The 18,992-nt window shown below is 33.6% G+C and overlaps 2 protein-coding genes across 4 annotated transcripts; both read right to left on the reverse strand.

Annotated features, from left to right (window-relative positions):
* LOC105162535 (zinc finger CCCH domain-containing protein 30-like) lies at positions 1,184-4,956 on the reverse strand. 2 transcript variants are annotated; one of them, XM_020693784.1, is made up of 2 exons: positions 4,616-4,956; positions 1,184-3,695 (listed from the first exon to the last, which is right to left on the reverse strand). In XM_020693784.1, exon 2 carries the CDS (start codon positions 3,596-3,598, stop codon positions 1,481-1,483), a length of 2,118 nt encoding a protein of 705 aa, XP_020549443.1. In that variant the 5' UTR covers positions 3,599-3,695; positions 4,616-4,956; the 3' UTR covers positions 1,184-1,480. The 2 variants fall into 2 exon arrangements, with proteins under 2 accessions (XP_020549443.1, XP_011078886.1); XM_011080584.2 differs by having other exon boundaries at positions 1,184-3,698; positions 4,619-4,955.
* Positions 13,941-18,487, reverse strand: LOC105162536 (guanylate kinase 2-like). Of its 2 annotated transcripts, none has more exons than XM_011080585.2 (11): positions 18,253-18,487; positions 17,686-17,721; positions 17,443-17,553; positions 17,245-17,321; positions 17,024-17,153; positions 16,547-16,909; positions 16,182-16,303; positions 15,968-16,103; positions 15,832-15,877; positions 15,617-15,722; positions 13,941-15,543 (listed from the first exon to the last, which is right to left on the reverse strand). In XM_011080585.2, the coding sequence occupies exons 2-11, from the start codon at positions 17,686-17,688 to the stop codon at positions 15,426-15,428; spliced, it is 1,212 nt and encodes a 403-aa protein (XP_011078887.1). In that variant the 5' UTR covers positions 17,689-17,721; positions 18,253-18,487; the 3' UTR covers positions 13,941-15,425. The 2 variants fall into 2 exon arrangements, with proteins under 2 accessions (XP_011078887.1, XP_011078888.1); XM_011080586.2 differs by lacking the exon at positions 18,253-18,487 and adding an exon at positions 18,113-18,173.

Consider the following 18,992-nt stretch of genomic DNA (forward strand, 5'->3'; position numbering starts at 1 on the left):
TTGGTTTTGGTGGGGGGGTGTGGGGGGGGGTGGACCCCAGCTTCTTCCAATTAAATTAAATTATATACAATACAACATACCTATCACACCGTAAATATTACTACTCAAATATACCAATCATATAACAAATATAATCCATAGACCATGCGATCAACTTCAAATCAATCGAACCCAATCCGGACCAGAATACTTAAAAAAAAATATGTGTATATGAAAATAGAACAAAAAGAATAGAATAAAGAAGAAGATAAATAACTTTGAGGGTAAAAGGCAAATTTAGCTTTTATTAAAATCTCAAGTTGATGAAGAACAATTGATTTTATGCTGAAATGAATCATCATCATGATATAAAAATGGGCACCATCAAATGAGCATAAGTATATATGCCAAAGAGTTTGATCATCATCATCATCATCATCATCCCTTGCAAAGTAAGATTCATAATTCTCTTTGCATTAAAAGTTTCTCCTCATGGGCATCTCATCGCAATAAAAGTTTTCCCAAAATCCATCAACGCTCGATAGTCAAAATCCAACTTTTTGGATATGGGAAATCTACTGATGGCTCAGATTCCCTCCCATCAATTCTTCATTTATCCAAAAAAAATACCAAGAAATAGGTAGAAGATCAAGAAATTCTAGTTCAAATCAGATTTTTGACAAGACCTATATTGGGTCTTATCATATGACAAGTACATCACACTGATGTGTAGCTTAAAAAGAGTGACTAAACACACACGATACATACGATGCGAATGTGATGCAGTTAAAAACTTTCCTTACAAGAATAGCACCAAAAGCAAACAAAACGAGAAGGGCATTCAAGAAAGCGACCGATGCACTAGGAGAAATTAAGAATTTGGCATAAAGAATGAAATCCCACAAATAAAGAGATATTGAAAAAACAATCGTAGAGTTATCTTCGTGTTACCTCAGTTGTCGGACATTTCCTTACCTTATCCTAGAAAGAACATTATTCCAAGAGAAAGAACCTTAACAAAAATCAACTAACTAACCGGGCCGTCATCAATCTTCTCATTCAAATTATGGACACGCGTAATAACATATACTACCAAACCTAAATGGCTAGAATCAAGATTTCATGCATGCATGCTCCAAAACAAAATATGAAGGCACAAGTTCGTAAAATCATGCTCGCTAGATAAAGGAACTAACAAGAAATGCAAATGTGGGAGAGCAGGGAAAATATAGTATGTATTAGTTATTCAGAAAATAGTTACCTAAAACCGAGCCTGTTCTTCAAACGAGCCGGTGATTACTCATTCTTTGAGATTTCTTGTTTAAAGAATGAATCAAAAATAGCAAAAATTAGTGTTTCTTCAGATATTTCTGAAGCTCATTCTTTCTTCACCATATTACCTTCCTTTCTAAGAGGTTACTACAACAAACTTAAAGCTGGTGTACTTTACCAAAAATCCCAGGTTAACCAGAGCTAAAAGCTTAGAAGAAAGTATTCCGATTCACTTAGCCATCATTTGATCAAGCTGTAATCTCTCAAGCCATGCACCCAAAACGGACTGATCAACTTGGTCAAACAGGAAATCTGATTTCTCACCCTCACCAGACGATGTGCTGGCACCTGCAGTGCCAGAAATACGAGAAGCATATTTCTCCTTCATATCCTGTGGAGATTCTTTGAAGAGAGACTGAACCCATGATAAGTCCGGCTCCTCCACATTGTTGAGAAGGTCAAAGGATGAAGCTCTCTTCAGCTTACCAAAATCGTCGGTATTGATGGCCCAGTCTGGCGTCTCATTAGGGTTTTCCCACTTCGACCAAGTCTCTTCCAACGAGGCAACAGCAGATGCAGCAGTAGATCCAAGACCACGGGAGCTGAGACTCTGACACTGCTGGTGCTGCTTTTCACGTTGGCCTATCATCGACATCCTAGCACTCATTGGCGAGATCGGCTCCAGGCCACGAGGTGACATTCTCCCAGGTGATGGAAGCCCAAAAGGGCCCTGCATCAGAGAGTGATCAACGTTTCTAGGTGAAAAAGTGGTTTTGATTGGAGATAGCATGGTTTGTTGCTGTTGCTGGAATTGATTAAGGACCGCTGACTTGTGCTGGGGTGAGAAAACAGCTGACGACAATGCTTGATCAGAATATCTAGGAGAAGAGCTCTCTGCACAAAAGATATCCTCCAGATTTGAGGGAGTTAGGGTTTTCGGACGAGCAGAACGACTCAACATATTGGTACTAATACTTGGATATGACAGCTCATTCAAAAGCTGCTGCTGCTGCACATCAATTTCTGCAAATAAACTCAAGTCATCGGGAGGGATATCCCTTGCATTCAGAGACGAACGCAAGCGACTCGACTGGAGGTTGCTTCCTGGTAGATGCAATGGTGGAACATTTTGCTGAGGTGGCCAACCCATGTTAGAAATGCTGTTGTTAGATGGAGAGATGGGTGGAGTGAAAGGAGATGGAGACATCATAGGGACTGTAGAAGGTGAGCCAGGTAAAGGGTTCATGGCTGCAGCAAAGTCCATGGCATTAACAGCAGAGGTGCTTGAGCGAGGTGAGGGAACAGCGGAACCGGTAGAGACATAGAGGGGTCGGAGTTCTTCTTGTGCGTGAGCAAAGAAACAAACTCTTCTATTACAACTTGTACCGTCTTTGCACAGTCGGGTCCTATATTGAGCAGGGTGGAGCCAGCACTCGAAAACCCCATGAGCATACTCACACAGATCCCCTCTTCGACAAGCTCCTTTGCGGAAATCTGGACATGGTACACAGCTGTAATGGTACTTCCTCGGATCCCTTCTTCGAGCATTTTCACCCGGGTGAACAAATGGACACTCAGTCCAATCGTGCGAATAGGCACGAGAGCAGGGTCGGACCTTAAACGAAAACATTCTGAACTCATCTGTAGAGTAGATGCTGTTCTTGATGTCAGGCAAAGATGGGTCAATAGGGTACTCTTTCTTCTCTGGTGCAGGTGAAACAGGAACATCACTTAATCTGGTAAGGTTTGGAGAAGGTCCAGACTCTGAAGGGGAACCCGGAGATCCATTTCTAGGAGACGGAGAAAGTGGAGGGGAGTTTGCATTTGAAGTGCCAATAGATACTCCCGAGTTTTGCTCTTCCTGAAACGAAGCGTCCATTTTGAGCATCATTTCGAGGGAATATTTCATCCCTTGAAACTTCGGTGACACAATGATAACATCTACAGGGCGACAACCATTGACATCAGTAAGATTCGGATCCGCACCTGCAGCCAAAAGCAGTTTCACAACATCTACAGCATTTAGTGATCCCCCTGATGCAGCACAGTGAAGTGCAGTGTTTCCATCAGAACCACAGGACCGATTCACGTCAACTTCAGGTAAAGAAATAATATGTTTCAGAACATCAATGCTGCCATAAGTGGCAGCCACCATCAAGGGAGTCCTATGCTGTAGAACCATTTGATTTGAGCCCTTTTGTCGTCCATACCACAGTCCAATCACATCCACGCTCAACGGTTCCCGATCAACATACTTTTGAAAGCCTTCTAGATCATTGTTGGCAGCAAGTTCAAGCAAGCTGGCAAAAGCATCTCTATTTTCAACATTCGAAAGATTAACATTCATGATTACAGCTTCTCTTCTATTATCAAGGGAAACGATCCAGCTTGATTAATTCCGAGCTCTAGTCAATCCAATCTGTGAATCCCTCATTTCTGAAATCTACCTGGAAGCGAAAAAGTAAACAAGAAATCTTTATTATGACCACAAAACAACAAAAACAGCAAGAATAGATTGAAAAATGAACAAAAACAGACTTGTTAAGTCAAAAAGGCTGATAATAATGATCAGAAATTTATGACTCAAGGTGAAGATGCTTATCTATAGCACACAACAAAACAACTAAATTTTATTCTTTTCTAGATTGAGAAAGATAATAGATTTTCTTGATTGATAAGGGACTGAGGCTGAATCAGCCCTAGCCAATCTTTCAATACCCTTAAAATGTAAATACAACAAAAATGTTTGCCATATTAGAAAATTGAATAATTGTAGTATGAGAATCAAGACAATGACAGATGCTCATCAATCTATAAGAGAAAATATCATGCACTCATCTTCTAAAAATCAACAAGTTCATTATCTTTTTTGGCATCAAATTTGTGAATATAAAATATTATGCCCCTCAGTTGTAACACACACACATATATATATAAGCAATACATTTTTTTTCCCAAAAAAAAATTATAATTCAAAGATTGACATAAATTCAACAATTTACCCTCCATACTGAAAACCGTGAAGAACATCATAACAAAAGAAAGAAAAATAGAAACTATCATTCAATTCTCCCCAAACCCCAAACCAAGAAAAGAAAAAAAAATTGAAGTAGAAAAAAAAAGAGTAAAAGAACAACACTCAGTATCATGCATGCCATAAATTCAAACTCCAAAACCCACACTCACCGTCAAATTCGCAAACAAATAACAGGCAAGAAAAAAAAAAAAGAAGAAACCAAGAAAGATCGAAAATTTGCAAGCATCGGACTACATGCACCAGTACTTTCAACATAATTACACAGCCCGTTCTCCGCATAATCAAGAAAATCCCAGATAATCAACACTTGAAAAGGGAAAAATCTCATACCATTTCAAAAAAGTAAAAAGAAAAAAAAACGAGCGAGCCCACCAACAGCAACAGCAGCAGTTCCGTTCTTGAATATATGTATATACACTTGTAATTAATGGTGGGTCAAGATGGAGGGGTTTCACTTATAGGGGTATGTTGTATTTACAGATCTAGAGAGAAAAAGTTAGTGAGAGAGAAAGACTGAGAAAGTTTGCAATTGCAAGAACAGAGCTTCTTCTCCTTCTCCTTCTTCCCCTTGTCTCTTTTTTCTTCGCCATTTCCTATGTTATGTTTCGGTTTTACTCTCTCTCTCTCTCTCCTCTCTCTCTCTCCTATGCAGACTAAATTCAGCACTGCTTTGTCATAATTCGGAAATTTATATTTTTCTTACATGAAATAAATTCTACACTCACTCTCTTTTGCTTTTTATATTCTCATTTATATATTTTAATAAAAAGTTGGTGGAGAAATATTAGAACAATTTTATTTATATATATAAATATATTTATGATCACCTGCATCCTAGTCTACTCTTTCTCAATGGAGCACCAATCAAATGATTCTTTTTCCCCAATTTTTATTTCGGCTACTTCGGCTCAATATTTTGTGCCAATCTTAATATTTTTGGTTTTATTAATTAAAAAATAAGTTCACATTTAATTTCATATTATGGAGGAAAACACTTTTTTACTTATTCATAGAGAAAAATTGAAAACAATATAATTGAGTAATCAAAAATGATAATTTTGAATGAAATCGTAAAATACGATATTTTTGTCAATTAAATTGTATTTTTTTTTGTGCTTAAATTTCCTGAGTAGAACACTAATTTAAATGCTAGGAAAGTGCCATCAACTGGTGCGCATTTGAAAGCGACTCAACTGTAGGTTTGCTTTTATTTACATGTATTCTTTTTCTAGAAATACTCTGTATTTTTTGTTAAATTATAGACATAAAAAATACTATAATTTTAAATTTTAAAATAAATTATCACTGAAAATTCTTAGTTTACATTGTAGAATTATTTAAAGGTTAATATGTAAATAATTTTAAACTTCATTTATGTTCAGTATTCTCTCACAACTTATAACCCTATTTGAAATCGAAATGATCACTTCTTGAAAATCTGAATTAGGGTTTTTTAATCGGCACGTGCATGAGTATAATACGATGCAGAAGTTAAATGAAAAAAAATATCCGCAACCCTAAATTGGTATTTTCTCTCACAAAAGCTTAAGTATTCACTTTGTCGAACACTATTTATGATATAGTGCATAGTGCGGTTACTTAATCGTCAAGTAATTATATGAAATTTCATCCAACACATTTTGAATCTTTTTACTGCTTAATATTTAAAATATAAAAATATATATATATCACACGGTATAAAAAATATTAAGTTGCGTTGAATAATATATATTTTAAATATTAAAAAAATAAATTATAATAAATATTTCAAAATGGTCTTCTTTTCCCCTATATAGTCAACATTCTTATCGTTTGAAGATCAACTTGATCATCACCTGAAAAAGCAAAACACAAAAAAGAAAGGGAAGTAGGACTTGGAAAGTAGTTTCACATTTTCTTCCTCCTTTGTCAATAGGAGAATGACACGAAGTACTTGCGGTGGTCCGGCGTAGCACTCTAAAACTACTTCTCCGAATGCACCGTGTTTGGAGACCGTCTGAGAAGGTGAAAAGGCTCATGGTGATTGAATACGGGAAGAGAGGAGAAGCCGACTGGTCGAACCGGTAGCCAGCAGGTGAGGACTAAAGCGGAATGAAATGTAGGTTTGGGTTCCGCGAATCAGCGCCGCGGACTTCAGGCACGAGTCAATTCTGGTTAAACATAAGGTCAAATCGAAAACGGAAAAAGGGAGAACCAAAAGAAAAAAAATAGAATAGAAAAAAAAAATGAAAAAAAAAGGCAATTAAATTTAGAAATTGGAATAAATACTTTTTTGTATATATTCAGTAATTATTGGGGTCCAAGAAAAATAGTTTAATAATTTGAAAATAATATTCGATAAGGATAAGTTTTTGGATGAGAATTATTTCAAAAGTTGGCTTTATTTTTCATAATTAGGGAAATAATAATTTCAGTTTCTCTTTCACAGTTTATAATTACAAGAAAATAATAATATCAAAAATAAATTATAAAGTGATAATATAAAAAAATTATATATATATATATATTAAAACAAAAGAAACTTAGATTATATTAAAACAAAATTATATAATATTCTTCTTTCAATAAAGGACTTATAATTGAAAAACTTAATAGTTAAGAAAAAAATAAGTAAATTACAATGGGCTCCTTGAGATTTATCGTAATTATAAAGGGTTAAATGCAATTTTTATACCACTGTGATATATGAAATTAGCAAATAAACTCATATGAAAAAAGAATTAACAAATTATCCCCTTGTACTTCGGAAAATAAAGCAAATTACCTCATATAAATGGATTAGATATGGGGTAATTTGCTTTATTTTTTAAAACACAGGTGGTAATTTGCTATTTTATTTTTTACATAGTTTTTTTTTGCTCATTTCTCATACCACAGGAGGGTAAATTGCATTTTACCCTAATTATAAATGTCTTCTCTTCGTTTGAAAAATTACAAATATCTTTAAGAATTAAAGATCGTTATCCCATTACGATAGCTCATTATAGAAGGTATTAATATATTAAATAATTATTAATTTTAAAAGAGTATTTATAATTTTCAGACAATGATATTTGAAATTATTGCAAAAATCACGAATAAGATGTAATTTAACAAGAAAAGAAATTAAAGTTTATGATGGTGAGGTAAGTTGGGTGGTGATTTTATGGATCCATAGTTGGTATTGAGAGAGTGTAGAACTTAATAAATGCATTGCCTTTTTCATTAATGACCTGCTCCATCAATCTTTATTATTGAGATTAGGGTTAATTAATAATTAATTATTTTAATTACACAAAGTAAACTTTGAACTTTGAGGAAAGTAATGTTATCTCCAAAGCTTAATCATATTTGATGTAAAAATTGTACCTTCATAATTAACGGGTTGTGAGTTCGAACTTCATAAAATTAACGTGTAATGTGAAGTTTTATAATCAGACAAATATGAAAAAATTGTTGTTGCGGTGTTACAAACAGTCAATTGTGAGTGAGAAAGGATTTTTTTTTTTTTTTATATTAGTGTAGATAATTTTTTTATTTTCTTTTAATTTACTTGATGAGTGTCGAATTAATAAAAAATATTATCCTACTATAACTTGTAAAAGTAGTGAGTATGGCCGAATTCACAGAGATTGGTTTAAATTAATTCCTTCGAACAAAAAATATAAAAATAAATGAAGGGGGTTTTTGTTTAAAGTCTAAATAGAGAAAATAAAATAAAGAAGAGAAATAAATATGAGAAGAAAGATTTCCAGTTAAAGACAGTATCATGCTTGATTCGTTGTTGATCTTTGATGCAAACATAACAATCATTCATAATAGATAAATTGATTATGGTCATTGGTACGACATAACGACCTCACATTCTTTACTTAGTTAGTAAAGGAATGTCGGTTAACTAATTCTCCAATCAGTAAACAATACTGAAAATATTCTCAAAATTTAATTTACCAACAATATTAATAACCAGAAAAACTCAATTCTAACTAGGGGTAGCAAATGGGTGGGTCGGGTCCAAATAGATTGGGGTTAATTTTTTTTTATTATTAAAAAATAACAAATTATTAAATATCATTTAAATAAATTATATAATATAAATATAACGAGTCGCGAATGTCGAATAAAAATTAAATTGATCAAATCATGGATTGCGTTGGAACCATGGGTTTCCACCCATATTGCCACCCCTAATTCTAACCAATAAATTACTACGAGAAACTATTTAAATTAGACTGTGCATTCCCCATAACATAATTGACCACTACAACCACTAATTATTGAACTAAATAAAGAATTGTGGATGTACAAGTTCAATTGGCTAGACAAATATTCTTGACAATGAATAACCATACATTCATAAATCAGATTTTTTATAATAAAAGCACAAAAAACAACACAAATGCTCGTATAAATAAAAGTATTAAACACAAATTACATCTCACATAATATATGCATAAAGCATTCACCATACTCTTAATCAAAAATAAAAAAATTAGCCTAACAAACTCACAAGAGAACACATCATAGGAAAAGAGAGAATGTTATAACATCAAGTCTTTTTGGTATTTAATGTTTTATCTTGTCTGAAATTTTTTATGTATTGTAATTAATTTTTAAAATATTCTGAATAATTTAACAAACTTTATCATATATATATATATACATTTATTTTTAACCCTTCCCAAAAAAAAAAAAAAATCTGAAAGTACAAAGTGAAAAATGTTGGGAACAGCAAGAGAGGGCAATTTATTTATGAGAGAAAAGTAAAACCATTTGCGTCTACAAGAAGTTTTGTTCTTCCACTATAATAGAAATTTTAATCAATCACTGAAAATTATAGATATTGGACCAATCAAAATCAAAATATTTGATGGAGTTCTAACAAATGAAAGCTACTCCATGTTAATTTTGACTAATATACTTGTTTATTTGTTTAGGGCTTTAATCATTAGTCATTATTGGATCAATAGTCTTGATTTTATTAAACTATGCAAAAAAGGAACTACAATTGTAAAAAAAATATATAGACGAATTCGCGGAATATGTTAAAAAATATAAGGATGGTTGTATTAACACCTGCTGATCTATAATCATTTACATAAATTATTTGTACTTTTTGAAAAATTGTACATAAACCCACAAAAAACATTAACATTATTTATAGACTCCACTCATATTTAAAAAAAAAAATACATATATAGCCCTTAAAAACGTTAATATCATTACACAAACTATCCTGACTTTTTTGGCTGCCAAAGGTGGTTTATATAATTACACAAAAGACTTGAATAATTTATTTAAATAGATTATATATATATATATATATATATTTCCAAGATAAAATGAAATATATAGCATGAAAAAAACAAAAGCACAAACTAGTCTTGCAATGCTTTGTGATAATTTGCATAAATTGTGAACAAGATTTTGTGAGGCCATCTTTTAGCAAAGAAAAGCATGCTTTAAAGGATTTACCTAAAACATAAGCATTATTTCAAAATTGTGGAAGCACCCCTTTTACCTTCCACTACAACCCTACAACCTTATTTAGCTCTATGAGAAACCAACTTAGCAGTTTGGTACAAGTGGATTTTATTTTAAATCATAAATCTTTTATCTTTCTTCGTCTATACGTAATTTAAAGATAACTGTATTGACACTCCATGATTTATAATTTATTTACACAAATCATCACTTTCTTTTTATATAATTGCAGAAACTGCTATGATAGCCAAAAAAGCAAGAGTAGATTGTGTAATGATGTTGATACTTCTGAAAATGTGTAATTTTTTAAAAAATATTGGTGAATTCTGTAAATAGATCATAGGCCAGAAGTGTAAATATAATTATCCCTATAATCTTGATGACATTTTTGTGCTTTAGAGTGATTTTGATTGGACTAAATTAATTTTAATTCTCAGGGGATCTTGGTCTTATTCTGATTTTAACTAAATGAGGGAATGCGATGAAATGAGCTTAAGGACAATACCAAACATATTATATCAGCATAATACAGATTTTATTGTTCATATAGTATGCGATGAGGGAAATTACCCCAGATCGAGGAAAAAGACGAAATATCCCTTAAAATTTGGAGAAATTAACAAAGGGAGACAAGATCCGCGGGTCTGATCGCCCGACTCGATCCGCCTGACCCAGCCCAAGTAGCAAACCCGCTCTGGCAACCGTTAGATCTTTTGACACCCAGGCACCCAGATGATACAACGTGGCATCCTCCTATGCGGTACCATACACTATAAATACCAACATTTATGAACATTTATACCAAGTGCATTTATTACATTCTCAATCTTACAAGCTCTCCTTAGTTCGAATTCGACCCCACTTTTTCTAACTTAAGCATCAAAGTGCCTTAGCTGGGGGTCACTCAACAAGCCTAACATGTGTTCTGTTCTCAGGATCCACTAGTAGGAAGCTCGAAAAAGGGTTCAATGACCCGATCTCAGGGTACCAAAGTTCGACGACCTGATCCCAATTGTATGACCTGCATCAGTATGATTCAGCCACTTTTAATACTTTTATTCATTTATTTCTGCCATTGCAGCTCTATTTAACCCTTTACAGTTTGATGATAAGATTCGATTGAGCACTAAAATTAGAGTGTGTGAATAAGAAAGATATATATATATATATATAGAAGGACCAAATTTAAAAATATTAAATTGTATGAATTATTACCTAACAATATTATATAGATTCCATTGTTCATGCACTATAGATGACCCCCGAATTTAATTATTTTTTTATAATTTAAATAAAATTTAAATAAGCTAATTATTAATTGGTCTCTTTTAGGTCCCAAATGCACTATTAAGAAAATTTTTTGGACGGTGATATCTATCTCCTTACATGCATTAATATGTAAAGATGTAAATAGATAATTTGATTATAAAAATATTTATTTGACCTGCGATAAATTATTGAAGGGTAAATATAAATTTTTGTTCGATTCTTTTATTGATACAACTAAATATAGTTAAATTTAACTAACGCAGAAATTTATGTGTTAGACAGTAATAAATCCCATTATTAATATAATAAAATGTGGTTAATATTTGTTAGCCCTTTTAGATATGATTGTGATGTAGTGTTTGTGAGAATTGAGGAATCTTGAAAGCAAGGGGGGACAGCATAGGAGTGGTAGCAAGATGGGGACACGTGGGGGCCACTGGTTGCGTGGGCAGTGGAGTCGGCAAATAGGAATCATGGACCGTACAATTCTTGATTGTTGGGAGTTGTCCTAAAATCAGTTGGATTTGGAGGTATGTGGAAGAAAGCTGATAGATCTGCACCGTTCCCCACTGTAATGGTAATGATTCAGGGATTGAATTTTCATGCCCCACTCCCACCCACACGGACCCATTGCATTTTCACAATTATGTTACATATATAATTGCAACTAATTTTATTTAATAATTTTATTATAAAAAATTTATTTTATTAAAATATTGTTCGATTTAATCTTTATCGTCCCTCAATTCCCATTTTTAATTAATTATTTTTAATAAGAAAAGAATTTAAATTACAAGTGAAGTATAAATTAAATATATATAATTGATACACAATAAATATAATATAAATAATAATTCATATATGTTTCTTAAAAGAAATTGACAATATATATGCTTAACCAAAAGTATAATATTTTTAAAAAAAATGAATAAGTATAAATATTTAATCATATTTTTTTAAAGAAAATATATTAAAAAAACTCATTTTTTATCTAAAAGAATAAATAGTTAATAACTTAATTTTTTATTCCAAATTAATAAAATATTCTTATGAAACTGTATTGTCTATTTTTTGTGCTCATTCATTACTTAACTTTGAGTTTGTAAAATATAATAACATTCAAACTATTTGATTTACTAATTTTCCATTACTTCATTATAGTTAAAATTGAATTTTTTTAATTAAACTTAAAATACAAAATTGTTAAAAAAAAAATCTTTGAACTAGATATATATTATAAGAGAAAGATTGTCCAAAAATTTAATATAAGGGATAAATGTTACGTTTGTTAGTTTAGAGGGATAAATGTTAATATAAGTATAGTTCAGGGGGGCAAAGTGTATTCTACCCTTTAAAAAATAAAGGGATAATTACATTATACACCCCTTAATATATGGTCTATTTACACAATCCCTCCCTCCTCAACAGCCAAAAAATAAGGGTAGTTTGTGTAATGTTATTAATGTAGGTGTATGTGTAAAATTTTCAAATAGTAAGGGTAATTCGTATAAATGATGTTGACATTTCTGGTAGACATATGCGTAATTTTTTTAAAAAAATATGAATAATTTATGTAAATAGACCTTATATCAAGGGCGTAAATATAATTATATTTTTTGGATTAATGTGTTTTTGTTTTTGTTTTATTGTATTATAAGATCCAGAGCTGGTGCCCATTTAACTACATTTTCCATGCCAGGCCATTCTGAGCCTCCAGGCCTAGACATTGTGTTCAGCTAAATCTGCTCTTCTCTTGCAGTTGCAGCCCAACACTACATTTTATTACAATTAAACTCCTAACACATCAATTTTTTTTATTAGCCACTCTCTAATTTCATATGTATATTTTTAAATTATAGTTTCGAAAATAACTTGATCTTTTGGATTGCATTTTGATCCAATGATTTAAAATTATGGATTTCAAATTTTTTAAATTTATTTGAATAATTCTAAATATAAATAATTTTAAAATTTTTTAATTCTAATTCTGAATTATATTTTGCTAAATTTGACAAATTTTAATTTTTTTATATGATATCTTATTCAAATTATTCGTTCAAATTCAAATCCATCAAGTCAATGCGCCCTAGTAGAATATGGGCTGCTAGTTAGATAATAATAAGACTTAATTTTGGCATAATAACTTCTATTTTCTGCTCATTGTATGTTATTTTTAAAATATTTTTGACCCGTTTGAATTCACTATCTACATATTGTACCCGACTTAGATCCGATCGCGACTAAATATATATTTTTCAATAGAAATAGCCTACCACTTTATTTGGTGTATCAAAATAATAATGGGATCTGAATTTGAGGAACAATATATACAAACCTATAATTTTTTAAAGTATAATTCTTTTACATAGCACTATATGACATGCATTACCATGTATTTAAATTCACAACAATAATACTATTGTAAGGATTTAAATTCATTTTGTATGGAGTAATTTAAAATTCTTATTCAGACCCGAATTTCTCGTCTCGATCCAAATGCACTTTTAGGAAAAACATCTAATTTTATTTAGGGTTAATTACACTTAAACCCCTTCAGAAAATAAAACTACTCTTTGCCCCAAAAAAGTTTCAAAATTATACTTACACTCCCTCTAAAAATTCACCGTTTATACTTGATTCCTTTTGTTAGAGGTTTGGGAAATGCTGACATTAGCATTACATAAATTTTCAAGTTTATTTCTCATTTAACATTCTTATGTAATATTTTTGAACCTGTTGGGGAAAAATTATAATAATGTTACCTCACTCCACATATATATCTTACATTTGTCCCTTTATAAATACAAAGATATACATAAAAATATTAAATGAGGGTAAAAAATTAAAATTTTATATAATTTTATTTGTGAGTACGGGAATCGCTTTTGCTTTCTTTTCCTCTTGCTACTAAGATGTTTCAGTTCGCCAGGTTGTCTCTTGCCTGCCCATGGATTCAGCAGCAGTTCGAAAGGTTGCCCTATTCGGGAATCTCCGGATCTATGCTTATTTTCAACTCCCCGAAGCATTTCGTCGATTACTACGCCCTTCCTCGTCTCTGGGTGCCTAGGTATCCACCGTAAGCCTTTCCTCGTTTGAACCTCGCCCTTATCGCCCTTATAAGGCTATGCCATCCTAAGGTGCTGCTAAATGGATGGATCTTATCAACGTCCATGAATGATAAATCATAGATCGAACCGCCGAATCGGAAAAATTGGGTGCTATCATATAGCTTTCTATCGGCTAAGTTCATGAGTTGGAGATAAGCGGACTCGAACCGCTGACATCCGCCGCAGGGTAAACCACCGCCTCTCATGCCCCCCGACTGCTTCTACCATAGAGGCCAACGATAGACAATAACTCCCCCCCGAACACAGCTTACAACTTTCATCGTACTGTGCTCTCCAAAGAGCAACTCTTCTCAAAATCTCACTCAAAAGGTGCTGAGTTGGAATCCCATTCTAACTAAGGATTCTTGTGGTTCCGAAGGTTCCAGCTACAGGAGAACATGTCTTGATTCTTAATGGTGATCGAAAGCCACTTTAACTACCACATCGACGGTCGGTTGAGTTAATTGTAACCCGCAACTTCTCTATAGCCACTTGTGGGAGGTACAAAGATCTAATCATGGTTCAAATCTGAAAATTGAGCATGTCCCTATTCCCTAGTGCATATGCCAGCAGAAGGGGTGGTCCAGTTTTTGCCTCTACATTCAGGAATTCACATGACAGCCATGTGCTGCTCGAGGAACACAGGCAAAACATGTGGTTGATGCACAAGCAACATGCAGGTGTCCAACACTTCATAAACAATGGACTGCTCGATGCCCGATTTGAAATCAATAAGTGAAAGATTATCTGCATCTGGATTACTTAAAACATAACAAAAACCAACTTCAAGCACAAGGTTTTGTACAAGAGGCGTTCAAGTTCAGTTCGATTAGCCAAAGAGTGAAAAGACGTGTGAATTAGCGACTTGAACTCAATCAAAGCTCGTGTGAGGTCGCCCGGGTTATTAGCCTAATTAAGGTTTAAATACAAGTTTTCCATCTCGATGAAAATCAAACAAGCTTGAATAGTAATGCCAACGACTTGATCATGATCATGATCGTGAAATACAATAAAATGCATAAACTTTTCATCAGAGCAATGAACTTAACGGAAAGAAGCTAGTCCATCCATGGAAAAACTTAAAATGGTAGTATAAGCCAGAAGATATGATGAATTGAATGTGGAAATGCAGATGAAGAGCATTCCTCTTTAATCATATTCCAAGAGAGGGCATACCAGTTTATGTGTCTCTCTAAACCCTAATCCCTAATTATGACTCTCGAAACTTCAATTATTTTCAAGTCCAGTAAGCAGAAAAAAGAACGAGAGATAAATTGTTAGTTGAAAAGTTTGAAGTGTTAGCTTAGCACTTCAGAACCAATAACACCGTTTGTGGATGGTTCTACCGCGTAAATACTCAGACCTCTTGTCCGTCCAGGTGCACCGCCTTTGGTTGACGACAAATCCAGCATAAACCTGCAACAAAGGCTTAGCACGTCAGAATTCGTAAAGATGCTAGCTGTTATGTATCTAGTTTCATGTAACGTACATGTTTGGAGCTGATTTTTCTTGCTTTGGAGCAGTACAGTTTATCAGGATCTTCTGATCAATTTTTGAAACCGTGTGCTCGAGAGGAATGTGAACCAACTTCGGCACTGAATTGAAACAGAGTTCAAAAAATCAATTTCAAGGGACATAGAGTTTATATGTCTGGAGTAGAGGTGATTAATGGATTTAAATGAATCAAATTTAGAGTACACGAACCTGGTATCTTCGTTGTCTTTACACACTCACCTAGACCCAGAAGTTTCTGTAAGATGCAAAAACAGGATTTTTTAGGATTATATGCAGAAATATGATCACGATAGACATCAGATGCATTAAAGATTCAAATTAACACCTTGAGATTCTTGTAACACTTTTCCAAATCATCATTAACCAAAATATGATCAAAGAGTCCAGGTGAGTTTCCCTGTTCAAGCTCTGCCTTAGCGTTTCGCAGTCGCTTTTGGATCTGTTCTTCAGTCTCAGTTCCCCTGCACGCATAATTAGAAAGATTTTTCAGTACTATTACATGAAAGGTGACAAGATTCAATATTTTGAATCTAGCCCACCTTGAGCGAAGGCGTTTCTCAAGTTCCTCAAATGAGGGAGGACAGATAAAGATGAAAACGGCTTCAAGAGCACTAGCCCTCACAGATCTGGCCCCTTGAACGTCAATGTCAAGGATACATCTCTACATGAAACCATATAAAACCATTCTCAACTTGACGAAATAAAAAGATCATTCGGATGCATAAACACTCTGTCAATGGTATGGTTAAAGTTGTAATACACGACGTACAGATAAATGGTTTTCATGTTCTATCAAAGCAATAGCCACGGTAATGCACTAACAACAAAGGAAGCCATAGTTGAGTCATTTTAGCTAGATGAGTGAAGTATTCTTGAAATTCTCACAATGCACGAATGTACATACCTTTCCTCGGTCAGTAACCACCTCAACAGCTTCTATACTGGTTCCATAAAGATTTCCATGAACTGCTGCAAACTCAAGGAATTTCTCGTCCTTTATGTCTTTCTCCATGACACTCCGTTCAGTGAAATGGTAGTGAACACCGTTCTGTTCATTGTTCCTTGGAGCACGGGTTGTGTGGCTCACTGAAAATCCAAACATTGATGGGAATTCTTCCATCAGTTTGGAAATCAGGGTACCCTTACCAACTCCAGAAGGACCACTTATGACGATAGGTTTTTCAGATTCGCCAATCACTCCTTTACTCCAGGCAACCACTTCAGTCCCGAATCTCGTCTTCTGCTCCCTAACAAATGCAGTATTGACCTGAAATATGATAAGAAGGAGCGGAAATTGAGGAATAAACCGATCAATACATAAGATATGAACAACAGACTCGCTGTGTGCGGGACAAAGATCAAGAGACATAAAAGCGCCAACCTCTAAAAACCAGAAGCAATCATCAGAGGTCGAGTTCCCCTTAATAACCAAAATCCGATCTTCATCTAAAGCTATAGCTGAGTGGCCCCCCAAAGGCTTTGGTTTTGTTCCCAAAACAGTAGGGATCACCCTATAAGACAAGTAAACTCAGTTATCTCAACTATGAGCTGAAGGACAACTGCACCAATATCATGAAGCAAAGTCTAAGCTAAAAGACTCACCATTTGCTCGTAGATTTATCGAAAATCCTAACCCCAATTGTGCAAGCAGATTCTTTTTCCGTTGCACCAATGACATACTGAATCAAATTAAAAAAAGGGGGTAGAAGATTCATTCATAACCAAGCATGCTTCACCTTATGGAGGAACAAAAGAACACATTGAAGAAGAATATTTATGCAGTATATCGGAACATCATACTGTTTTATTGCAGCCGATATTGACAGCCGTTTCACAGCCCTTAGACTTCAAAAGAAGCCCATTCGGGAAATCGCCCTGGAGATCATCTTCAAAGAAAGCTGGAGCTTCCCCCTATCACATCATAGCCAACAAAACAAAGCTCAGAACATAGATTTTGATCCTTCAAGAACATTTCGCGAATCGATCTTATCTTCTTCCTTTTTCCAGACAATTAACAACAAAAGATCAGAAATATGAGCTCACCATGGATACAGGTGATCCACCCAATCAAGATTTATTCTGTTAAACAAGAAACATAACGAGACAAGAGATCAGAATATACATACACATCTCATTTTCCCAGCTCACACAACAGAACTTTAACATAAAAAAATGCAAAAAATCAGCACCTTCCCACCCCCTAATTCAAACACCCCCAGTCTCTCCTTCTTAAACAAGAATAAGAACAAGAAACACATAGCAACTGATCTAACTCAAACAAATCAAAGAAAAATCCAATCTTTAACAAAATAAACGTAAAAAACAATCATCAAAAACAAAAACCCGAAAGCCCAACCACACAATTTGAACAAGAACGACCATAAGCACATTCGCCTTCTTTCTACAAAGAATTGAAGTTACCACATTGATATAACATATACACAATCAATTAACTTAGCTAAATACATACATCTTCCTCCGTCTCTTCGCACACAACTCAAAGAGAAGTAAATTCTTGAAGACCCAAAAAGAAAAACCCACCCCAAAATCTAGCTAAACCCCCCCGGATCGATCAGAACATTGAACCTAACCAAATACAATGAAGAATACCTCTTTAATGCAAAAAACAGGGGAGCTTCACGCCTTCCTTCTTCTGGCGTGGGAAAATATTTTCCTCGTGAATTTGATTTGTTTGTCTCGAATACAAAAAAGGGTCAAGAAAGAAAAAAAAGGAAAATTGTCAAATAAGATGAAACTTAAGATTGAAAAAGGCAGAAAGTTTGGAGAAGTTTGAAGAAAGCTTGACAGGCAGAGGCTCCCATGTTCCAACCCCTGGTTATTACTCTCCTTTATTTATACATAACAAAAAATATATACTATAAGGGTGTGTGTTCTTTTGTGTGTGTTAGTGCGTGTGAGAGAGAGGAAAAAAGAAAAAGAGATTGTGTCCGATGTAAAACATTCTTATCAAATTCAAATTTGATCGAATTAATAAAATTAATTTCAAAACAATTATACTATACTTTTTTGTATGACAAGTGCACTTGTCGTCGATTCGTTAAAATTCGATTTGAGTTAAAATTAATTTTTTGTCTTTTTTTTTTTAAAAAAAAATTGTTTTATTTTCTTTCTTGGTACCTTTTCCTTTCAAGTTGCGGAAAGGAACACAAGTTGCAGAAAAAAAATTGTCCTATGATTCCTAGATGCTTATTTTATTTCCCAAACTATGTAATAAAATTTATTCCTAGTAATTCTCAATTATACATTGTAGTAATATATAAAGCCAAAAGAAATCAGAAGTTTGATGATTTTTCATGTGAAAAAAAATTTAGAAGTCATGTTTGCGTAAG

The sequence above is a fragment of the Sesamum indicum genome, linkage group LG5 (genome assembly GCF_000512975.1).
Source record: "Sesamum indicum cultivar Zhongzhi No. 13 linkage group LG5, S_indicum_v1.0, whole genome shotgun sequence".
Lineage (NCBI taxonomy): Eukaryota > Viridiplantae > Streptophyta > Magnoliopsida > Lamiales > Pedaliaceae > Sesamum > Sesamum indicum.